General features: G+C 43.1%; 3 protein-coding genes across 5 annotated transcripts; all 3 read left to right on the forward strand.

Moving 5' to 3' along the window:
- The first annotated feature begins 70 nt into the window (after nucleotides 1-70).
- On the forward strand, nucleotides 71-23,298 carry mat2aa (methionine adenosyltransferase II, alpha a). 3 transcript variants are annotated; one of them, XM_034602499.1, is made up of 10 exons: nucleotides 71-90; nucleotides 15,557-15,713; nucleotides 18,455-18,532; nucleotides 19,075-19,197; nucleotides 19,940-20,052; nucleotides 20,193-20,336; nucleotides 20,572-20,790; nucleotides 21,028-21,210; nucleotides 21,425-21,558; nucleotides 21,680-23,298. In XM_034602499.1, the coding sequence occupies exons 2-10, from the start codon at nucleotides 15,620-15,622 to the stop codon at nucleotides 21,780-21,782; spliced, it is 1,191 nt and encodes a 396-aa protein (XP_034458390.1). In that variant the 5' UTR covers nucleotides 71-90; nucleotides 15,557-15,619; the 3' UTR covers nucleotides 21,783-23,298. The 3 variants fall into 3 exon arrangements, with proteins under 3 accessions (XP_034458390.1, XP_034458391.1, XP_034458388.1); XM_034602500.1 differs by lacking the exon at nucleotides 71-90 and adding an exon at nucleotides 5,085-5,102; XM_034602497.1 differs by lacking the exon at nucleotides 71-90 and adding an exon at nucleotides 5,129-5,141.
- smtna (smoothelin a) lies at nucleotides 365-4,228 on the forward strand. Its single transcript, XM_034602511.1, has 9 exons — nucleotides 365-608; nucleotides 1,153-1,241; nucleotides 1,374-1,449; nucleotides 1,531-1,659; nucleotides 1,747-1,804; nucleotides 2,469-2,589; nucleotides 2,706-2,857; nucleotides 3,026-3,411; nucleotides 3,495-4,228. Exons 2-8 carry the CDS (start codon nucleotides 1,155-1,157, stop codon nucleotides 3,171-3,173), a joined length of 771 nt encoding a protein of 256 aa, XP_034458402.1. The 5' UTR covers nucleotides 365-608; nucleotides 1,153-1,154; the 3' UTR covers nucleotides 3,174-3,411; nucleotides 3,495-4,228.
- Nucleotides 5,211-12,911, forward strand: LOC117771758 (inositol polyphosphate 5-phosphatase K). The gene is made up of 13 exons (XM_034602490.1): nucleotides 5,211-5,699; nucleotides 6,584-7,228; nucleotides 8,235-8,342; nucleotides 8,511-8,619; nucleotides 8,739-8,855; nucleotides 9,260-9,435; nucleotides 10,111-10,222; nucleotides 10,361-10,470; nucleotides 10,571-10,781; nucleotides 10,895-11,032; nucleotides 11,120-11,185; nucleotides 11,283-11,387; nucleotides 11,630-12,911. Exons 2-13 carry the CDS (start codon nucleotides 6,588-6,590, stop codon nucleotides 12,107-12,109), a joined length of 2,373 nt encoding a protein of 790 aa, XP_034458381.1. The 5' UTR covers nucleotides 5,211-5,699; nucleotides 6,584-6,587; the 3' UTR covers nucleotides 12,110-12,911.
- Nucleotides 23,299-24,249: the final 951 nt, after the last annotated feature.

Genomic DNA, 24,249 nt, shown 5'->3' on the forward strand with positions numbered 1-24,249 from the left:
GAGACAAAATGTTCTTTTTCACCACCTGCAAAGACAGACTGAGGGGTTTGTCCTGATGTAAGGACACTGTGTCTGTGTGTGTCTGTGTGTGTCTGTGTGTGTGTGTGTGTACTCACTTTTACAAATTCTTTTGTCTCTAAACAGAGTTCACTGGTCGGTATTTTTGCCTGAATAAGGCAGCGCTCAGTTTTTCTCTTTGTTAACTCCTTCATTTCACACTAAATTATTCTCCTGAAGCCGACTCCTTCAAACGAACTGTGACCAAGCCAAATGTGTGAAAAACAAAAAAAACACAGAGTGTAGCTGAGGGAAGGTCCGATAAAGTTTCACATGACATCATCCATCCAGGATGCAGTGGCCAGAGGAGGCGAGACTGATGGACCTGGACCTGATGTGTTCCTTCCTCCTTCCTCCTTCCTCCTCCTCCTCCTCCTACACCTTCTTCCCATCTTGGGTGGTTCTCGTGCACGACCTCCTCTCGCTCTCCAGACAGGAATCCCGCGCTGTGGTGAGAGGTCTGATGTCAGACCTCAGCTCTCACAGCCCTGCAAGACAAGTGCGCTGAAGACTTCTGAGGAGCCCAAAGACTCACTAGACCCCATCAACAGGTGAGTGACACTGCACCTCAGCAGGCCAACAAAACCACAACCTTTAAATCCACATTTTATGTTGCATTATTGTTCCAAATCTTGTGTTTTTAAGCTTTGAATCATCTCGTTCTCCTCTGTGTCTGAGCAAATAGTTTTACGCTGTTATCAGATTCCTGTCGTAATGCTTTCGTTCCACTACATTACTATATTTGTACGTGCTTTTGCTCCGTCTCTGCTGCACTCAGCCTGTTGCTGAGATACACTGAGCGCTACTTCACTAAGACAAACACATTTTTTTTGCATGGCCGCTCAGTATGTTTCTGTTAAGACTCACACAACTGTTTATATTTGAAGACTGCAAGTAGAACAGATGCAGGGATTTATGCTGTGGGGTTATTCAGTGTAAACACCGGAGCACTATCTGGTCTGTTTAAGTGATTCAGACACATCCAGTCCTGATGGATGTTTTAATTTCTGAATCCAAGTTGTTCCATTTGCATGTCAGAAAAGTGAGTTTCTACTTTTTAAAACGTCAAGTGTGTTTATGTGTGTTGCCTCTCAGACATGGAGGAAAAAACAGACGTTGGATCGGCTGCAGTGACCAGTGAGGAACTGGCTGCTATTGAAGATGAAGAGGTTCTCAACAAGATGGTGAGCCAACGATTGATCTCTCACCAGCGTGTCATGGAAACATGGTGATCATTTGACCAAAGTGTTTGAAGGGCATGAGGAGAATTAATAGCATGTCCCTCTAGAGTTTTCCTTTTTTTATTATTATTCTAGCTGGACGACGCAACAGATTTCGACCAGAGACGAATGATTCGTGCTGCATTAAGAGACCTGCTGAAGAAAAAGAGAGGTAAAAGCTGAGGGAGCCATGAGCCACATTCTCCTCTGAGGCTATGCCTGCTTTCTAAATTCTCCAACCGTCTGTGATCAGATAAACGGGAGCAGGAGCGAGGGTCAAGGCAGCAGGACCTGAGGCAGCAGGGCCTCGGCAAAGGAGCAAAGACAGGCTCAGCAGTTAGCACAGGCAGAGCGTCCATGAACCAGCAGCCGTCAACAAACAGTGAGTCAGATTAATACAGATAATCTCTGACACCTCTGTTGCCCGTGAATATGTTGTACTTAACTGTTGCTGATATTCTCTTTTTAGAACCGACAGGTCAGTCCTCTCCATCAGCCTCCACTCCCTTCAACAGGACAGCAGGCAGGTGAGTCACATTTCAGCACATGAACATTTTTGCGTGGTCAGTTTTTGCATTAACTGTAAAAAAGAATGATTATAAAAACATACGTGCACAGAGAAAGGATTCGTGTAGACGCTCATACAAATTCAGCTTCTTTTCACAACTTTTATTAACACAATGTTTGAGCACTTTTTCAATCACTTGTATTTTATTGATTCATCTTTGGTTTTGATTTTTTTTTTTTTTAAAGAAAAGAAAATGAAAGTGCTGAACTGCAGTGACAATAATTACCAATTGCTATGTAATCCAACTTCCATCCAACCGACATATACATCCTGGAATCTTGTTAATGGGTTATATATACAACAATGCTTGATTTGTTACCAGCCCTACACAAAACAGAAAAGGAAACTTTCTCATTCTGACAATTTCTCTATAATTTTTCAGTCTGAGAGGGAAAATCAATTCTTCCATCTCATGAATTTTATTGTTTGGCCACTTTTAAAACTGAAGTTGTGGCTGTAGCTGTTTGTTTACTACATTGCAAATTGAATCCATCGCAGTCGTCTTGTATATTTATTTAGTGACCTCATTCACCCAAAAGGGGGGAACATTTTTTTTCTTCTGCTTAAAGTAACATTTGCTAAATCCTGAATATCTGTGATATATCTTCGTGTCCTCTCCTCAGCACAACCAGTCCTGCTGCAGCCCCGGTCGAGAAATGTCCTGCTGCTGCTGCAGTACCCAACGCTAAAAATGTCAAACAGATGCTTCTGGATTGGTGCAGGGCCAAAACAGAGCCATATGAGGTAAATATGCCCAGTCTCTCTTATTGCCCTGTGGAGCTATACATAGCTCTGCCCCTTATGGCTCACTCTTTTCCACTATTTCTCCTAAACTGACTCCGCTCTGGTGTATGAAACAGGGGGTGAAAATCCAGAACTTCTCCTCAAGCTGGAAAGACGGTATAGCCTTTTGCGCCTTAGTGCACCGGTTCTTCCCCGATGCGTTCGAGTACTCCATCCTCAACCCCAACAAGCCCAGGGAAAACTTCCAGCTGGCTTTCAACACTGCAGAGTGAGCGCTCACTCCTTATATGAACATTGAGATGTATCTTGTCTGGAATGAGCTCCGGCAGTAAATCGCAGATAAGGACAAAGTGGCATTACTGTTTTGACAACATACTTGTCTGTGTCTTTGTTTGCCTCGAGTCGTTTGTCAGTGACTCTCGCTCTCTGCCTGCAGGAGGCTGGCCGGCTGCCCCCCTCTGCTGGACCCTGATGATTTAGTCCGGATGAAAGAGCCCGACTGGAAGTGTGTGTACACGTACATCCAGGAGTTTTACCGCTGCCTGGTGGAGAAAGGCCTGGTGAAAACCAAAAAGCGGCCGTAGACTCCTTGCATGACTCAATGTGATTTCAATCGGAACACACATTATAGCACAAGATGAGGTCAAAAGATTATATCATGCACTCTTGTCAGTTTGCCAAGAGGGGAAAAGGTTAAGTGTTCGATGTGTTCAGCTCTGATGCCCCATACGAACATGAATGTAAAGTGCCTAATGTGTAGTATTTGTAGTGTGTGTGTGTGTGTGTGTGTGTGTGTGTGTGTGTGTGTGTGTGTGTGTGTGTGTGTGTGTGTGTGTGTGTGTGTGTGTGTGTGTGTGTGTGTGTGTGTGTGTGTGTGTGTGTGTGTGTGTGTGTGTGTGTGTTAGCAGGGACTTATGGTTGTCTGTGTGCTCTCAGTGGACAGCTGGTGCTTAGGATCAGTACATTCCACTGAGATTACACATCTGCATTAATCCCAGTCAGGGCCATGGAGAATCTGGGAACAAATGTTACGATGATGCCCTAGAGGGCCAAGACAGATTTAATACGTATCCATTCCATTATTACACAGTTTTTCTTGAGAAATCAGATGTTATGTTCATGGATAAATTCATAATTCATAATATAGTCAGAAAAGTACATTGGAGGGAATAGATGGTGTTGTTTTATTTTAAACATATCCACCAACACCTTGTGTGAGTGGTTTAAATGTGTGGTGAATGAATATGGGATGAATGAATGGGCACTCCACTAACATGGTGAATAAACACAGCCTGAAAAAAAATGTTTTTGTAATTCCACTTTCCAGTTTTGTCCATTTTATGAAGTTTTATGTGTCTATTGTTGTTGAGAGTCTGATAATGACCCTTGTGATGTCATCAGGGGGTTTGAGATTTTTAACACAAGTCCTGTCTTGCAAACCTTTCTGAGGCCCACAATTTTATTTGCTGGAATGCTCCTGTAATAGGGCGGCTTCATGAAATTACTGCACCAGCTTCTCTCGACACAGACTCATGGACATATGCATAGCTTACAATGAAAACCTGCTCAATAACTTATTATTTTAAGACTTTTAATTATAAATAAGCAGATCTTAAAAACACTTGTGTATATTGAGTAGAGCCACCCCTTGTGATGCAAACCATGCATTGCTCACCATATTGACATGATGCTTCCAAAATGTACATTTAATGAACATACTTTCAACACGATCTCTGCAAAAGGTAATTTTACAACTTACTGGCACAAATGCAAATAAACGACTGATTGTTTTATTGTGGTTGTTTTATTGATCGCATTAGATTGTTTATGGTGTCAGTGTTGTTGCGCCTCGTGAGCTCCTCGCCAAAGTGACGCTTAATTAACATTCATGCTGATCAATTCTCCCCACAAGTGACGCACCGATACCAGATTGATGCGTCACTGATATGGGACAGATCATCAGTTCATTCTAATCATAGGTGTGTGTGTGTTCCTGTACTCATATATTTGTGAGGACCATTTTAAGCATAGAGACCCTGCAGAGTGAGGACATTTTAACGGGTCCTCACTTTTTCATTGGGCTGTTCGAGGGTTAAGATTCGGTTTAAGGGTTAGTGTTAGAATTAGGGTAAGGTTAGGCATGTAATTTGGATGGTTGAGGTTAAGGTAAGGGGCTAGGGAATGCATTATGCCAATGAGTGTCCTCACTAAGATAGAAGTACAAACGTGTCTATCGATAGTGAGGGCCAATTTTGATTCAATACCATCATTATGAGGACATTTTGGCTGGTCCTTGGTTTTGGGGTTAGAATTAGAATTAGGTTAGGGTTAGGGTTAGGGCAAGGGTTAGGATTAAGATTAGGCATTTAGTTGTGATGGTTAGGGTTATAATAAGGTTCAGGTCAGGGTTTAGGGTTAGGTTTAGGCATTTAGTTGTGATGTAAGGGTAAGGGGCTAGGAAAGCATCATGCCAACGAGTGTCCTCACAACTATAGAGAGGTGTGTGTGTGTGTGTGTGTGCGTGTGCGCGCGTGTGTGCGTGTGTGTGTGTTGTGAAGGAGAGGGAGAGAGGGAGAGAGAGAGAGAGAGAGAGAGAGAGGGAGAGAGGGAGAGAGGGGGGGTGGTGCACCGTGAGCGCGCCCGGTGGGTTGTGGGTACGGTGCCGGTGTGCAGGAAGTGCAGGCGGGATGCTGCTGGCAGAAAAGCGCACCGCCGCTCCGTCCATCTGCCGTAGACGCACATGATTAGTGGGATGAGGAATAATCAGCTGCTGTGTCGTGGCACACACATCAACATGCAGGAGTCCGACACCAGCGAGCGCCTCCTCCTGTCCTGACAGCCCGGCGGAGCGGCGCGGAGGAGCGGGTCCGTGCACCGTGACGGAGACGACCGCTGTCCACGGCACCGACGGGTCCCATCCGTCCCCGGACCCGGTGTGTCCCCGGACCGGAAAACAACCGACCCTGCCCTCGCCTACCTCTCTCTTTCTCTCTCTCTCTCTCCCCCCCGTGCTGACGCGTTGCCTGGAGGGAGACTGATGCTTCGACCCTCGGTGCGTTACTGAGATCACCTTTGCGGTTCACCTTGGAAATAAGAAAAACGCATGAAAGGTAAGACGTGTTTTCAGGAGACCCGTGAGACACAGCAGCTCCTGTCCTGTTGTTGGTGTTTTCACTGTGGTGCTGCTCAGTCCAGACTCATTTGTAGATAACGGAGCTGTCATTCAGACTCGCAGGCTCATGCACTGGGTTATAAAATATGAATCAGGCCCACATGTCCTCAGGTATTCAACCTCTGAAAGTTCCCACTTTTTAAAGTAGATTTAATACCAAACTCTAACCGTCACCGTTCCCTGCTTTTGATTTGCAGATTATTACAGAACTGTGGTCAGGTGGATTTTCCAGACACAAAGAGCTTTTTCATTTGCATGTCATGAATACTTTAAGAGAGGTGTTTAATTTCGGTGTGGGAGGGAAGGTAAACAAAATGGTGGGAGGCTCCATATCCTGCTGTCATGTGAGGCATATCCTCTATCTTATGACCTATACAGGATCTGTTGACATTGTCTGATGTCCTCTGTCTATCTTCAGCTGTCATCGTCCAATCGGATGCATCCCCCCCGTTTCTTTGAAGTGAGAGAAAGAGATCAAACCACAGTCAAGCTCATATCATCCCAAAATGACCAAACCTTTCTCCTGCTTCGTAGAAAGGGTCAGGGGGGTAAACAAGGCTGCTGAGCAACAATGATGTAACCCAGGTTACGAAGGTTTCAAGTTAGTTCCTCAGCCCTGTTGCCTGCTCATTAGAACATCAGAGAGACCACATCCTTCTCTGTTGCACTGATAAACGTAGAGGTTTTGTGACAACAAAAGAAAAAAATTACACAAAAGTCATTCCTGTCATTTTGGCTGCAAGCGTCACTATCTTGTTTTTTCATCTTGCATTCAAAAGAATCCTGTCGTGTTGTTTTTTAAAAGCATATTTCATGTTTCAGGTTGATGGATCGCATGCCGCACAAACAAATCAGCACTGACCCATGTGGGGTCGAAGTGCAGCCTGGACCCTGTGTGGTACTTGCAGCCGGTCCAGGTTTACCTCCACAGCTTGCAATCCGGGAGCCAGCTCTCATCAGCCCGCCGGAGGTCATCAGCAAACCAAAGTCTGGATTGAGCCCCGTCCAGTCCCCGGTTCCACCCGTGAAAGTGACAGAACCGTCACAGTCAAGCCACACAAGCACTGGGTCCACTCCGACGCTGACGAGCATAAGCCGGCCGAGACCGACCGCCCTCAGGACTAAACCTGCTCCGAAGCTGACCAGGATCTCAGCGGACCCCTCCAAGGAAATAGATTTGATCCCGGTTTACATCCCAGGACCTCAGAGTGCCAACATCCTGCCACAGACTGAGTCCTCCCTCCCGCTCCACAGTCCTCAGAGTCCCCATAGTCCCCACAGTCCCCACAGTCCTCAGTCTTACACCAGCCAGCCTTACCTGAGTCCCTCACTCAGCCCTCTCCCACCCGCCTGCCTCAGCCCCAAACCAGGCCTCGGGGGTCAGTCACAGAGGAGCCCCTCACCCGTGTGTCCAACACAGAGCCAAGTGCAGCCGGAGAAGCCGGCAGGAGAGAACAATGACTTCAGGTGAGACAAATATTAACACGTTGATTAAAACACTTTATCAGACCTACTGGAGCTTCTGTCAGATTAAACGATTCTGTGCTTTTACCTCTGAGACTGTGCCGATCCCTGTTTTGTCTGAGCACAGCTACAGAAGCTGCCCTGCAGTCGGTGCCAGTGTAGGACGTTGACGTGAGCCAGACCCATGACACATGAATCAAGGCTGCACAGTTCAATAAGAGCTTTATGAATCTGACAGGGTGACACGGCCACATTTGGTTGGCAGCCGTCCCAGAGGCTTATACTTCTGTTGTTCCTCAGCCATAAACAATGTCAGCTTGTAAAAACCTTTTGAATTCATAGACCTGTGTTTATAGGAAGGTGGAAATGTTCAAAAAAGGTCTTGGGATGGTATTTATTAGTATAGTCGCACCACATGTAAGTGAAGTGCTCTACAGATGATTAACAAGCTGATAGTAAGACAGTACAAATGTAAAACTGTGTTAGACTAATGCACACAAGTCATTAAGAAGCTGAAACTGTAATAATCAAACAAATAAAACTGAAAACAGTAAAAACTAGATACAAATACACAATAACATTGATAAAGGACAATAACAAATAAAACACGCTTAAATTGATTACTAGTGAATTGATTATTCAATGTCACCACTTCACAATTTTCTTACATTTTAAAGACAAAACAATTAGTTGAGAAGACGGACGGCTTAATCACAAATAAAAATAAAAAGCTACAGGCCTGATATGTGTTATTACAGAGTAGCTGATTGTTCAGTTTTGTAGGAGAGTTAGAGCCATCTCTGTCTCTCACCCATACACGCACACACACACGTGAAATACTTAGTCATCATCGAGGTACAGAGAGGTGCTTAATTGTGCTTATCTTTTTTTTTTCTATATGCAGAGAGGCTGATGAAAGCTTCATCCCTGAGGATTACGTCCTCTCTCTCTCACCCTCCACACAATTTAAATCTAATGCAGCAATTTCCACCATCTCCTCTCCTGACAGGGTGTACATCGTCACATGGAACGTGGGCTCCGCTGTCCCGCCGGATGACATCACCTCCCTGTTCGGACCAAATGTTTCAGATGGGAGCGTTGACATGTTTATCATCGGGTAAGCAAGTATTCCCAGCAGACTCAGCGGTGCCAGGGACACGGTGCCCACTCAGTCATCTGTGTTCGTTTTGATCCGTCCGCTCCCGTTACACATCACTGTCCTTTTCACCAAAGTTTCATCCTCACTTGTTTCATGACGTGACTCTGTTTTTCTGGCACCGTCCAGACTCCAGGAGGTGAACTCCATGATCAACAAGAGGCTGAAGGATGCTCTTTTCTCGGACCAGTGGAGCGAGCTGTGCATGGACACACTCAGCCCTTTTGGATACGTTCTGGTCAGTTAAAGATGCTGCTGCTCATATCTCACATACCTTAGATCTCTTTTTACTCTGACCCCTTTTTTGTGCCATGAAATGCTTATTCGTTTGTTATTCTCATCCCTCCCATCTGTTAGGTGGCGTCCCAGCGAATGCAGGGAGTGCTGCTGCTCGTTTTCTCTAAAGTCTGCCATCTTCCGTTCCTCAGAGGCGTGCAGACAGAGAGCACACGCACAGGACTTGGGGGATACTGGGTACGTGCTGCACATCGAAGAGAGCTGCTCAGAGATTTATTATGTCGGTACATGTGTGGTGGGTTCAGTAAGAGGGCTTTGGGAGGGATGGGGTGTTGAAAGGTGGCGTGCGCGCTCCCTCCTGCCGGCAGACGCACGCACGTGTGGGTGCATATGTCAGTGCGTGACCTTCCTGTGCGTGTTGATGTCAGCATCACCCCTGGCTGCTGCTGGTGCAGTCTCCTTCCCTTTGAGGGCAGTGCAGCAGCGGGCTGTCTGGCTTTCTGGTTCTTTGACTCCGTGGCAGCAAAACATGAAAACACGACCTTGTCCCCGGACACAGATCTGGTTGATACATGCGATCAGTGTTTATTTAAATGTAAATAAGGACAGGATCTATTTTTTGTCTCTCCTCTCGCTCTAAGGGGAATAAAGGGGGTGTCAGCGCGAGGATGACGGTGTTCGGACACCCGCTGTGTTTCCTCAACTGTCACCTGCCTGCTCACATGAGGAACCTGGAGCAGCGGATGGAGGACTTTGAGAGCATCCTGCAGCAGCAGCAGTTTGAAGGCGGCAATGCCACTGGTGTACTGGACCACGAGTGGGTGACGAAAATGTTACACAATCTTTTTACCACCCATAGAAAGTGCACGCCATTAGTCAGCTTAATTAACAAATACATGTCCGACAGTCATTCATTGTGTGTTAGTGAACAGAATTGTGCAAAAACTAATGGATGGATTATCACAAAACTTAGTCAAGTGATCTGGTGTGAGTCAGGGAAGAACTCATTCAATTTGGGGCAGATCCAGGATTTTTTTTCACTCTCTTTAACATCGCGAGATCGGGTGTTTCTTTTATATTTTTGTCGGTTTCTCAGAGAATAATTACTAGATCTTGATGATAAAAACCAGGCACGTTTAGGGGACTAATAGCTATTGCAATTTTGTGCGACTCTAGTACATTAAAGTATCCAGGTTTTGTAAGGTTTGAAATATCTGAGTCGCTTAATAAGATAACAAGCCTTAAAAATAACTTGACACAAATTGGCATGGTTTTAATTGAAGGCTGTTTAAATGTATGCATGAGGTTTCTCAAACCTTTTTACACCCAGGCTGCAATGTTTTTATTTATAATTTGCCTTCACCAATTATTAATGAATCTTAGGGGGTTATATTATGTAATAAAGGTTATAAGTCTCCCTATTTGTTTTGTATGCATCTTGAGTATATTAAACGTCATGACTTTTTGTTTTGTGTATTTTTCCTGCCTCCAGTGTGGTGTTTTGGTTTGGAGATCTAAATTTCCGTATCGAAGACTACGACATCCACGTGGTGAAATGTGCCATCGACAGCAACAAGCTGCCTCTTCTGTGGGAGCGGGATCAGGTGAGGGAACATCCCCCTCATTCACAGAGGGGGCTCTTCTGGAAGGCTTTTCATGCCACCTGTTTGTCTCGCACACCTCCACCAACAGAGGGCGCCGCTGTAGTGCATATTTAACCCTCCTGTCATCAACCTCCACAGCTCAACATGGCTAAAAACACAGAGTCCATCCTGGAGGGCTTCATAGAGGGGCCACTCAAATTCCCACCGACCTATAAGTTTGACGTGGGCACTCATACGTACGACACCAGGTTTGTTCAGTCACCTCCATCACAAATGTAATAAGTACGTTTATTTTTAAAAGTGAGGCCTTTATAGAGCTTCTGTCTCTCTTGTTTCCTTTTGTGTCAGTACGAAGAAGAGGAAACCTGCCTGGACGGATCGCATCCTCTGGCGCCTCCGACGCACCGGCTCCCCGGTCCCTTCCCACAATGCAGCACTACAGCGGGGTCTGACCTCGTGGCTCGGTGGGGCAACCAAAGTGACGCAGCACACGTACCGAAGTCACATGGGCTACACCATCAGCGACCACAAGCCCGTTTCTGCCCTGTTCTCCCTGCATGTGAGACACTGCTTTACACATTTTCTCAATCAACTGTCTCAGTTACATCTTCTCTTTGCACAGTTTGATGCTTCTTCAGGGTTTATTCCTCTTTTTATCCCGTTTTCCTCTAGTTCCCATTCAAGGTGGCTGTGCCCCTGGTGGAGCTGCAGGTCAATAAGGAGTGGTGTAAAGTCTCCGATGCTACAGTCAGATTCACATACGCATCGACTTATCAGCGCAGCTCGTGGGACTGGGTAGCAATATATAAGGTAATCCTTCATTCACTATCATCCACATTCAAACCTGCAAAGATCTTTGTTATGTTACAGTTACGTTCTTCATTTCATTCTGTACAGGTCAGATTCAGACATCACAAAGACTACCAGGCCTACGTGTGGGCCAAGGGAGAGCATACATCACAGGTTGGTCACATACTGAAGCTCGCTGATGTATTTTGTGCCACAGCTGAACTCACGCTGATTTCTTTCTTTCTTTCTTTGCCTCTCTCTTTCTCTCCAGGTGACGTTTTCAGAGGAAGATTTGCCCCGAGACGATAGTGAATACCTCATGGGTTACTACAGCAATAATATGAACACTATCGTTGGATTGTCAACACCCGTTCAGGTAAAATAAGTATTGCTTCTAACAAAAAAAATTACATTCTGCTGCACCGTGGGTAGTTTTATATTTGATAGAACATTTTGTTGATAATTAATTTGTACTTATACTTATGTAATATTTTGAAGGTTGACTTCAGCTTGTAACCTTTCTACATTGTGTGACGTCTTCTGTTACTTAAGTCAAATCTCCCTGTTAGCAGCCCTGCTTATGAAGTTCACTCCTCTTGAATCCTCCATCCTGTGCAGATCAAGATACCAGTCCACAGTCCCACCATGCTTCGCTCCGACAGCTCTGATGTCAGCTCAGAGGATGACAGCACCCTTGTCCTGCTGGTTCCAAACTCCCGTAGCCCGAGTCCTAAAACAGGAAAAGCCCATCATCGCCACCGGCGCAGCCGCAGCCCGGCGGTCCCGACTCTCTCCTCCAACCCCCTCCCCTCCTTACAGGGCCTCAGCCTCTGCCCTCGCTCCAAAGACGGACAGACGCCAAGCCGCTCACCCTGCTCCGCTGCTAAGAAGGAACGGCTGGTGTCCCCCAACACTGTGCAGTCTCCGTCCATCAGCCCGCTCAGTCCTCGCAGTCCTCGCAGTCCTGTGTCTCCAGGTAGTGGAGTGACTGCACCAGAGGCCCTCATCGCTGCCATCTTAGGTGAACACAGACCAGCTCAGGTTAGCCCCACAGGGGTCAAATACATCGGGAAGGCCGGGGAAACGGACACTGCGTAGAAATAAAAATCAGTTACTTAAAGCAGGTACAGTCTGATCTGACCCCACACTGTCTCTGTGCTCGTAGAAGCAGCACATTCAATGACTCCTAACGTAGTTTGCAAACATTCCACATCGTAGCCCTGCAGTTCTGTCTCTGAATCGACCATCATCTCATACACTGTGTGTATCTCGGACTGGAAGCTGAGCCCAGACGCCCGAAGACAACAAGTGCTTTTATAGACTCATAAGCTATATCATACGTAAACAACATATTGAATGTGAAACCAGAGTAAACCTGTGATGGATGTGAGCGGTTATTATCGACAGCAATATGGATCTTTGTAAACTGTCTTCTATCAAACTGACGACTCCGGACCAGAAACACTGACGGTATCATGGTTCACCGTGGAGGGAGAGTGTGTGTGTTTGTGTGTCTGTGGGTTTGTGTAGGTTTTTGTGTTGAAACATAAATGTGTGAATTATGCATTTTGGACCAAATGGTGGTTTAAACATTTTAACTCTATAGTTTTCGGTCTGTATTCATGAAATGAATCTCTCATGAATTGCGATAGAGCATTTTACCAACTCAATCCACCTGAAGTGTTCATGTGACTAAGTGACTTCAACAATAATCCTGCATCAATGCTCTTATTCTTAGCAGCTTTGTGAATACAGCCCCTGTTCTATAGAGCTCAGTGAGTGGATGTTTAGACCAATGTGGTTTGTTTGCTTCAAGGAAAACACTGTTATTTATCTGTGTGAGTGTGCAAATAAAACAAAACAAAAAACAGAACAAGTGGTGAAATGTAAACACAAAAAAGTGCTATCTGTTTGTTTGTGCATGTGTGCAGAGGTGAGGAGGGCACATGGGGGAGTCACGAATTGGACGAGGTTAGACTGGATTTGATCAAATGAAAAACAAAAAGTAATTTCATTTTAACATCAGATACAAACTTCATTTTAACATCCAGCCTCTTTGTGTGCAGCAAATCAAATTTCTATTTTTTTAATGGCACCTAAGGACATCATAGCAAAAAACAAAGAAAACATACTGTGCTTGTGAATTGTGACTAAACACTGATATTGTCGAACCTCTGCACGTGTGTATAACCAACGTGTTGCACTGCAAAGGTCAGTGTTGTCAAAATCGAGCTTTGATACAGGACGACAACAGATGGAAATTAGTCATATACTGATAAAGTTTAATAGTGACAATACCAAGAAAAAGATCCAGTATCCAGTTTTCAAATAGAACCAACAAAACTAAATCCAATTAATATAGACAAAGAAGCTCTTGAGGTTTTCACAGAGACGAGTGTACACAGCTTAAGGTTCGTCCTGATGTTTGTGATCAAGTTAATCTCTTTTGGATTAGCAAGCACATCTAAAACCAGAGAGAGACGCTGGCGAGGGTGAAATAAGCTGCACATTCCCATGAGTATTAGGTTTAATCAGATGGGCCGACGAGTGAGGCACCTGATGTCAACAGTAAAGTAAAGTAGCTCCCTTTTTGTGTTCACTATTTCTATGAATGATTTTTAAATTGCACATTGGCTGCAGAAAGTTGAAGTCAAGCCCGAACCATCATTGCAGATCCACAACTACCACTGACTCCAAACACTTTCCCTTGGACGGCTTCATTTCTATGATACAGTGATTGTGGATATGATGATATTTATATATATATTATGTTTTGTTTGGAGAAGGTTATTCCAGTAGGAAATTCTTATCATTTGTTTTTCATTTTTCTTTTTTGTGACATATGCTTCATACTTTCCATTCCTTCACGCCAAAATATTTCCATAAGTTAGTACTAGATACTATTTCCCCCTCAGGTCAACGATGATCCTTAAGGTAACTGATGTACTCATACTTAAACCCGCTCAGGTGACAGAAAATCCTCAAATGATCTTCGCCTTCTAAAAATCCTTGAGTCAATACTGCATGTATTCATGTCTTCAAGCCTTTAAGAAATTTGAAAGAAAAATACTGTGTCGTGGAAATTTACCATGAGATTTGAAATAAAGAGTTTCTCAGACCGGAGTTGTCTTAGAGGTTTCATTTTTAGCTCTGCAGAGGGTTACACAGTCAGCAACATGGCTCAGAGCGCAACCACGAGAAGTTAAAAAGGAAGGTTTTTATACAATGTGATAAACAGGAAACGTCTGCTGTCTGGCATCACTGTTATAGTAAGAGGAATCAAACCCAGCACACAGTTGCACAGATAAAGGTCAACAGGAGGTTGAACTTTGAGGTTGCATCAGCGTACACATCTAAGTGCACAGAAAACAGTAAAAACAGTAGTAAGACATTGATCAGTGGAATTTTCCATTACAACTAAGCACTCTTATCTCTTATGGCCTACAGAAGACTTATAAAACCCTCAAGTCAAACAGCCTAAGTGGTGACAACTCTGGCTCTGACAAACTTTAAATAAGCAAAATAAAGATTATTTTACCTCAGGTCTGAAATTGTCTCAAAGTTAAATATTTGATATTTGCACAGTTTCAGTCTTCTAAGGCTCAATACGTCATGTGAAATACGAGATTCGATCACTTTTTAAGGTCAATAAATCTCCTTTAATAAACCAACTATTTAATTTAGCACCAATGCAACCACCTCTTTCAAGCTTGGGAGGTTTTTCCTTCTGAACTGATGCAGTTTTCAGCAAAATCCCTTCAAAGTCATAATATTGACACTGTGTTTTTGAATTAAGAGAGAAAAAATGTTTCACCGATTCCGAAGAACATCAGTTAATCAGTAAATTTTTGTTGAGGAAGTTATATGCTCTAAAGTTTTTTAATGTATTCTTAAAAGTTTGACTTACATCTTGAAATTGCAATTGATAAACCATATATTTTAAAAAGGATTTAGTTTGACTCTATCGTCAACATTTCGACTTTACGCTTGAAATTAAAAAAGTAACAAAAAATATATAATATAGTTTGACTTTATTCTGAACGTTTTGAATGAATTCTCGAAATGCGATTTTTTTTTTAACTCTTTAATTTACTGACTTTTAATCTCAGCATTTTGAATTTTTCTTGTTGAAATGTAAAATTGAAATACATATTTTATTTTCAAAATACAACATTTAAAAGAAAAAAATTAGATTGGCTTTGGCTTAATTGTCAAATGCTAAATGTAAAGAAAACATTTGATATTGTTAAACTTTATTGTCAATATTTGGACTTGACACTTTCTCCTCCTTCCCCTCGTGCACGGCTTCTCTCCACACACACTCACGCCCTCTCGCACCACGTGGTCTCAGCTCAACATCAACATTGGCTGCGTAGAGATGACTTGAAGGCTCCATAAAGTCCCAGAAGAAGCTGAAGAAGAGGAAGAGGAGTTCAGTGCTTTATATTCCATGCAGGGAGCTGAAGCTGATCAGTGTGTGTTTGTGTGAGAGGAGGAGATTTGTACAACCTGAGCTGAGTGTGTGTTTGTGTGTGTGTGTGACAGTGTGTGTGTGTGTGAGAGAGAGAGCTGCTAGCTGGTTAGCTGACAGTGTGTTCACCCACTAAAATGAACGACAACCTGAACGGCTTCAACAGCGACTCGTTCATTGATGAAGACTGCTTCCTCTTCACCTCCGAGTCGGTGGGAGAAGGACACCCCGGTGAGTTGCCTGATATTAGCCTGGTAGCATCCTGCTAGCTTCAAACAAGGTCGTGCGGCGTGTTGCTGTTAGCGCGTTGTTGTCAGTCAGCCCGGTCACCGGGGAGCCTGTTCATCCTCCGTTCAGCCCCGTTAACACACTTCGTTCAGCCGCCACACACCGCGTGAAGTAACACAACCGAGGCTCCGCGTCCCGGAGAAGCACGGGGCGGCCACACACCGAGGGAAACTCCGGTGTTTAGTTTATTTACAGAGTTAACGACACGGCGGCTAGCTGTCGAAGCTAACCTCCCGTTAGCGCCCGCCGGTCATGTGGCTCCACAAGTAAGCTAGCGACATGGATTTACAGCATGTTTACACATCGGGAACCAGAAGAGCCACAAACATGGCTAATATAAGACTTTGATTCCCTAACTTTAAATCAGACATTTGTCTTTTCAGTTAGAAACATGATCAAATTCTCTTGGCAAGCCTCCTTTTAAATATTTGATAGTGTTAATGTTGAATTTTGTAAACTTCCCAGGGTCATCATTAAAGTGTAGCATATGTTTTAACAATAAATGCTAATATGTTATTTATTTAGCACTTTTAACAATGCGCAAAGGCACTATAATGATAATATTAATACATTTAGTTTAAATACCACCTTGTGTTTTGCAAGTTAAAAAATTTAATTTGAAGGCAAACAATAGGAAAAAGTTAAAAAGGAAACAGTTAAAATACAAACAAAAGGAAACAGTTAAAATACAATCAGAAAAATAAATTTGAAGATTACACAACATTACAGCACAGAAATAAGAAGTTACTGAGGAGTAAAGAGTAAAAACATAATGAAGTAATACATTATTAAATGAAAAACAGATGTTACGGTCAGAACTAGGAGAGAGCTCACTTATCAAATTTTCTCTGAGAGATTTGAGAGAGGATAAGTAATTGTTCCTGAGAGGTTTCTTCTGTGAGAGCCCTGACCGAAAAGACTGCGTCACCCATGGTCCTCGGCTGGGACTGTTTTAAACGGGTCTAAACAGAGGAGCATAGTTATAAGAAAATATAAAATCACATCATGATCACACATTAAAAGCAGAAAGGGCTTTATAAGTGAATAATCGGTCAAATCAAGTTTATTTATGTCACATTTCATATGACAAGCGTAGACTAAAACACAAAGCTGCACAGCAAATACATGACATGACTAAACATGAGTTAAAAAATTTAAAGTATGAAGATATTTAATATAAAAACATAAAGAAAAGAATAAGTAAATAGAAATGTTAATTAAATTAAACAATAAAAACAAGCAGGACAAGACACATTATAGTAAAATGCATAAAAATACACTGAAGTCATTAGAAAGCGAAGTGATGAAGATATTGATTTCTAATCATCTCTAATAAACTCTCAGTTGATAGTCCATAATTCAAAACAACTTTATATGTCCCTGGAGGGCAATTCTAATGCAGTCTAATACAAGAGCCCTGCAATGAATCATACTTTCCCAAAGCTTTCACTGTTCATCTAAGCAGCAGCTGTTTAGTTTATCTGTATTTTGAAGGCTGCAGTTTAACAGCGAGGGTAATAAACTATATGTTGAAACACCTTCCATCCCCAACACTGACCATTAAGAGCTTTCTAAACTAAAACTAAACAGTGTAACCCCTATAACCCCCCCCCATGAAGGTCAGACTTATTGCAGGGCTGTTGCATTAGGCTGTGTTAGTTTTAGTTTGATGTTTGTAACTTTAAATATTAATTGAGAATCTATTCAGCCGGTTGTCATAGAGTGCACTGCAGTTTTCAGAATTGCACTGAGGCAGTGGGGGCAGCTCTAATGAAACGGATAATAGGATTACTTCTACCTAAATATAGGATCTGCAGGGGCTGCTGCTCAGCTGTGGGTGTAAAGTCGTCCCAACCACACACTTTACAGGTTCAGGACAGTAGAAGCACCTGCAGAGATCGCTAGTAGTAACGCTCTTTAAAGGTCCTATTTTGTGAGGCAGGTAAAACATTTGGAGCTTGTGTGACGGGCTCGAGCCATTATTAGAATTCTGCCAAACAGGTCAGTGTTGGATCACGTCCCCAGTCCCTACGGGATGAGCGAGGTAGTAACGTTTTCAAGTTGTGAGGCCGTAAAACCTGGAGATGTTAGACGTTATCAGAAATATTCATTGAGTTTGAGATTATCACTACGTGTACATCAGTAATCATCAATGCCCCTGAGACCAAAGCAAAGGCTGAAGAAAGATACTTTTTTTTGGTGTTGTTTCCAGTTCACAGACAGGTTCTATAAAGATTGTTGAGTTCATATTCACCATTTTTCACACCACATCGCCTTCTTTGTGACACCTGTTACATGCTACTTTCTGTCATTTTTCTGCCCTTATTTTCCCTTTTAGGTTGAATTCATTGGCACAATTTTTAAACCAGTTCTGACAGTTATTGGTCAGAACTTAAAATACAAGTGCACGTTCAGTATAACAATGGTAACTGTGGTTTTAGCTTTAGATCATTTATAACCAGGACATTATAATCAGGATTTGTGTTGATCTAGTAAAACTGTTTTCATTTTAACCAACTTACATCTCATTTTCAAAGTATGCAAACCTGTTTTGCATAAATTCCTTTGATCGGGGTGAACTTGTGCTCTACTACTGTGTAGATTTAACGATACCTTGAAACATACAAATGATTTGAAATGTGTTTTCAAGGTTTCTGAAACATTCTCTCATGTTAACTCCACAGATAAGATTTGTGACCAGATCAGTGATGCTGTATTGGATGCCCACCTCTCACAAGACCCCGATGCCAAAGTAGCATGTGGTTAGTCTGTCGATTACCAAGTAGTTGTTGTTGAAATGTGCATATGAAAGATGAAGCCTTTTGCAAAATCAAGGTGAGGTTGCCATAATTGCATGCATATTAGATACTGCATCTCGGGTAGAGCTTTATCTTAACCTCCGCATACATGTGAAACGGGGGGGTGGGTGCAGGAAGTTGAGCAACTTAGTATCCTCAGAATGGGGTTATCTATCCAGTCTAACCAGTTAAAAGTGTTGATCTGTCCTTTTCTTAGCAATTTCTTGGCATTAAGCCTTTATTGATTACACTGTAAAGTATGAAAGGGGGAGAGAGAGTGGGGAAGACGAGCGTTGAAGGGCCAGGTCAGCTGCATCCAATCTATATCACTTCAATGCAAAGATGTTTCAAATGGAACATCGTCACGTCTCCACCAATGTTGAGCTGTTTTATGCCGTGTTTGACATAATGCAACCACTGACGGCTTACAACACGTACTTGAATCATCTGGACAAAAGGCCATCTCCCCCTCTCACCCCTCACACTACACGTCATTGTGTCCTCAGAGACTGTTGCTAAGACGGGGATGATACTGCTTGCCGGGGAGATCACCTCCAGAGCCACCGTCGATTATCAGAAGATTGTCAGACAGACAATCAAGGACATTGGCTACGATGACTCCTCCAAAGGTACAGTGATGAAAGTTGCTGGTTGTGAGTTCAGATCAGGTTGAGATTAACTCAGGTCGGCTCCATGTTCAAAAGCTTTGTGTTTTTTCCCAGGTGATGTCCTCTCCTGCAGATTTGCAGTGTCTTACCCATCAGCTTAAACTGGTTTAATGAAGCCGCCTTGGCTGACGCCACATTTCTAAGGGATGGGTGTCGTCAAGATTTTAACACTTCTATTACTGATTCTGCTCATTGAGCAAGTATTTCACGTTTCAGTTGTTTTTATTTATTTTTTTCCAAGAGAATAAAGACCAACATTTAAAAAAAAAAAACATAAATGCAGGAATTTTTCTTTGACAGGTTTTTCATTGTGCAGTAGTTTGTCTGCATTCTGCCACAGAAACTGTAAATTGCTGTATGTTGCTCTGACCATTTCAGAATATATTTATTAACGCATCCTTTACATTACTTTGAGTCAATCAATAATTTAGCTACAGGGCTGTTTACTACCTGGTTTAGTACCCATCCCTCTACATGACGTTGACATACATTTGACTAAACCAGCCACACCTGTTCAGTACAGTTTGTTCACAAGTCATGAGACAAATTAAGTCATAAAGGGGAGTGTTTTCTACATTAAGGTGCATACTGTCTTCACTGTGATCCACACCCTGCCCTTCCCACATCATCCAACCCTATTTAAAGGAAGCTCAGTGGTCAGGACTGATATGGTAAAAAAGTTGTGAAACGTTTTGTTTTACAGGCTTCGACTATAAGACCTGCAATGTGCTGGTGGCTCTGGAGCAGCAGTCCCCGGACATCGCTCAGGGTGTTCACCTGGACCGAAATGAAGAGGACGTAGGAGCCGGTGACCAGGTCAGACTGTTCTTACATTTATGTTTTGGGTTTGATCCACAGACGACTGGTAACTGGATCCACAGATGTGGTGGTGATGTAAAGTTTGTGGTCTTGTCTTCCTGTTCTCATGCTGGGATTTGTGGCTACACCTCTGACAGGGTCTGATGTTTGGATATGCTACTGATGAAACTGAGGAGTGTATGCCCCTCACTATCGTCCTGGCCCACAAGCTCAATGCCAAGATGGCTGAATTGCGCCGAAATGGAACGCTGCCGTGGCTCCGACCTGATTCCAAAACTCAGGTTAGACAAGGAAACATTACCTCAACTTCCACAAGGTCCAGCTGCATTGCTTTGAAAGTCAAACACTAAGAACATTTTTGTCTTATGTAATACTTTGTTTTAATGTTTCTCTCCATACATGCATTTTAAAGATTGCACATAGATACATTTTGCCATGACTTCCGATCAGACAGTTAACAATTCAATTTAATTATATATATTAGATATTTATTTGATCATGTTTTGTCTCCATCAGGTGACCGTTCAGTACAGACAGGACCGAGGTGCCATGGTGCCGCTGCGTGTCCACACCGTTGTGGTGTCTGTGCAGCACGACGAGGGCATAGGTTTGGACCAGATGCGCCATTGTCTGAAGGAGCAGGTGGTGAAAGACGTGATTCCCAGTGGGTACCTCGACGATAACACCATATACCACCTGCAGCCCAGCGGCCGCTTCGTCATTGGGGGACCTCAGGTGAGACTTCTTTAAAATCTTTTATTTGGCTAATTCAGCCACACCAAAAACAATTACTGCAATTTTGTACTCAACAGACACATTAAAGGAATTTGGAAAAATATTGTAATGGCCTGATTCCACATCTGATGATATTTTTTAACTTAATTGAGAAAGTAGAGGTAAAAAGTAGCTCCTGTAAGAGGCTTCTTTCAAAGGTTCCCCTGTATGTATAATGTGCCTGTTCCTTCCCAATAGGGTGATGCTGGTCTGACTGGTCGTAAGATCATTGTCGATACCTACGGGGGCTGGGGAGCTCACGGAGGCGGAGCTTTCTCTGGGAAAGACTACACAAAGGTAGACCGCTCCGCTGCCTATGCTGCCCGCTGGGTGGCCAAATCTCTGGTAAAAGCTGGGCTCTGCAAGCGTGTGCTGGTCCAGGTGAGTTCACAGTAACGTCTAGTGCTAAATTCGTATATATATATATTGACTAGGCGGATTTATCCATGACCCTTTTTACATTCCTTTTTCACAATTCAGTACTTATTGTCAATATTAAAAAACACAGTATATACTAAATGCTTTCCAGTCTCTCCATCCTCTCTCTTGTTTCAGATACATTTATTTTTGTTTGCATTATTGTCATCTGTTTCAGGTCTCCTATGCAATTGGAATTGCCCATCCCCTCTCTGTCTCCATCTTCCATTATGGGACGTCCCAGAAGAGTGAGAGGGACCTGCTGGACATCGTGAATAAAAACTTTGACCTCCGTCCAGGGGTTATCGTGAGGTATGGTGTGGTGTCTTATTTCTGAGTTGTTGTTTTTGATGTCGCAATTAAAGTTCCCGCTGTACACACTTTACAAATATCCACAGTTTTTATACAATGTATTTATTTTGTTCTGTCGCAGGGAGCTTGACCTGAAGAAGCCCATCTACCAGGGCACTGCAGCCTATGGCCACTTTGGTCGGGACGTCTTTTCCTGGGAGGTGCCCAAGAAGCTGAAATACTGACCCCCTCCTCTGATCTCCCAGCAGGCCTTAGGTGTATTACAGATAAACCTGTGTTCGTCTTCTTCCCTCCTTCCTCCTCCTCCTCCCTCCTCCTCCTCTCACCCCTTCCTCCTTGCACGCACAGCCACATCACCACAACCTCTACAACATGAAAACATGCCCTTTTCCCACCTGTTAGACGTGTACACATCCTTGAAGAGACAACAGAAGTATTTCGGTTGTCAAAATATTCAACTGAGCAGTGTTAGAGAAATGGTACATTCAGATTTGAGCAGTGCTGCCAACTTTTATTTATCTTAGCTCTGGCGTACTCGTACTTTTTGCAGGGTGAAGTTATTTAGTGTCCTTACACTGACTGGTATAATTGACAATTTATATTAAAACTATATTTATTGTTGATTTCCAACAGGACCATGTGCATACATGCCAGTAATGGAAACATTTCCAGTATCCCTCAGTTTAAAAATTGACTCTCATTGCAGTTTAGCTGCAGAAGCAATCAGAGCTTGTCGTCCTCTGCTGCTTTCTCTTTAAATGTCATTTCCAGTGTCCCCTAACTGCGTTGGGTTAAGAGCCATTTAGTGTCGCATCAGCTCTGTTTCCCGTACAGCACACATCCTGTCTGTTTTTGAAAATTTGAAGGCACAATTGGGGCGGAGTGATCTAAAACCTGCTTATCCTTCTTCTCTGTGCAGTCCCTTCAGGCCATGTTTTTTCTGACGTTTTACAGAGAAGTCAGAAGCTGCTAATGACCTTGTGGCATTGTTGGGCTGCACCCCGAAATCACTCTATATTTGTAAATTTTTCTTGGTTTAAATGTCATGTGAGTGTTTCAGATGATAAATGTGTCAATGTTTTACTGACCAAAAAACAAAACAAAAGGCATGGCACAGTCCTCACCCTTCCTTAAGACTGAATCTGGGTGTAGCTACAGAGAAACCCAGGCTCAGTTGCCTTTGGACGGGGGCTGCCTTTATCCCATGGCAACATTGTACTTGAAATAATTTATATAATGTTTGACGAGCAAACGATTTACCGTCGGCCACTCAGTCACACCTGCACATGATATTCAAAACAGAACTGATATGGAAGAACATGAGCAGACAAAGAGATGAGGGGCTGCGCACAATCCGCTTAGTGAATGTAAGACGTGACTTCTCTGGTCTTTCGAGCAGAGTTAGTTGTGTAAAAAACGAAACCGTGGGATCAGATTTGTAACTGTTTGCTTGTGGAGTTTGAATCTTCCACTGGAATTGCACAGTACAGCCAAAATGGAAAAGACTTTTGTTTTCAATGTCACGTGTGCAGTAGTGTTGAGCCTAGAACTGAAGGTTATTTTATAAATTTATTTATTTGTTTTTAGACATATATTAACTCTGAGGGTCATGAATGGCAGTAGTCCAAAATTCCAACCTTTTCCTACCTGCCAGTTTCTTTAAAGCCAGGATGTGGTGCAAACAGTATATGCCTTTGCTTCCCCAGATGTTCTTTGACTTACTCCTCGATGTGTAGCAACTTAAAGGGTACTGGAAAATTACACTGATTTAAAAGAACTGTTATTTGATTAAAGTAAATAGAAAAATGTGCTCAGATAGTTCAGGTTACGGTTGCTTGGTAACGCAGTAGTTGATGCTCTCATGTACAGTGACTGACAACCATTAGTCATCTGTTGCACGCACCCGTCTGAATTACGCTCTGTGCAACCTGTGCACCGTGATGTCGTCCATAAGCTCTACTTCCAGCCCAAGGGACCACTGTTTTTTTTTTTTTAGCATTTACTGTTTAGAGCGACCCGGCAAGGTGTGTGTGTGTGTGTGTGTGTGTGTGTGTGTGTGTGTGTGTGTGTGTGTGTGTGTGTGTGTGTGTGTGTGTGTGTGTGTGTGTGTGTGTGTGTGTGTGTGTGTGTGTGTGTGTGTGTGTGTGTGTGTGTGTGTGTGTGTGTGTGTGTGTGTGTTTCGCTTTACTGTACGCGGTCGCCAGGTGGTACATCGAATCAGCAGCAGCCAATTTAATGTGGCTCTTTTCATTTGTTGCATTCTCAAAATTTGAATAATTCCATCATCTTACTTGTTTTTATTGATAAGGACTTTAAAATATACAAGGCAAAAATAGCAAATGGGCCTAAGAGCTAAAATACTGACCGTTAAAATTGCTCTGAAAAGTACATGTTCACTAAAACTACTTTGTTACAGTAATGTGAGTAAATATAACTCTATCCTCTCACCAGTGGTCAACACAGCATAGTAACAGGATTAAGGCTAAAACAGCTGTAAACCTAAGTTAAGTTACTATTCACTGGTCTGAGTCTTTGTCTAAAAGCTCTTTATCTTTATTATGGAACGATTGCACTGTGTCTCCATTAATGAAACTGAATTTAAGGATTGTTTTCTACTCACTCAACACTGATGTCTCATTTATGTTGGCTCCACCTTGTGGCTCCTTGAGGGTACTCCAAAGAAAGCTCCCA

Source organism: Hippoglossus hippoglossus, chromosome 12 (assembly GCF_009819705.1).
Source record: "Hippoglossus hippoglossus isolate fHipHip1 chromosome 12, fHipHip1.pri, whole genome shotgun sequence".
In the NCBI taxonomy this organism is placed as follows: domain Eukaryota; kingdom Metazoa; phylum Chordata; class Actinopteri; order Pleuronectiformes; family Pleuronectidae; genus Hippoglossus; species Hippoglossus hippoglossus.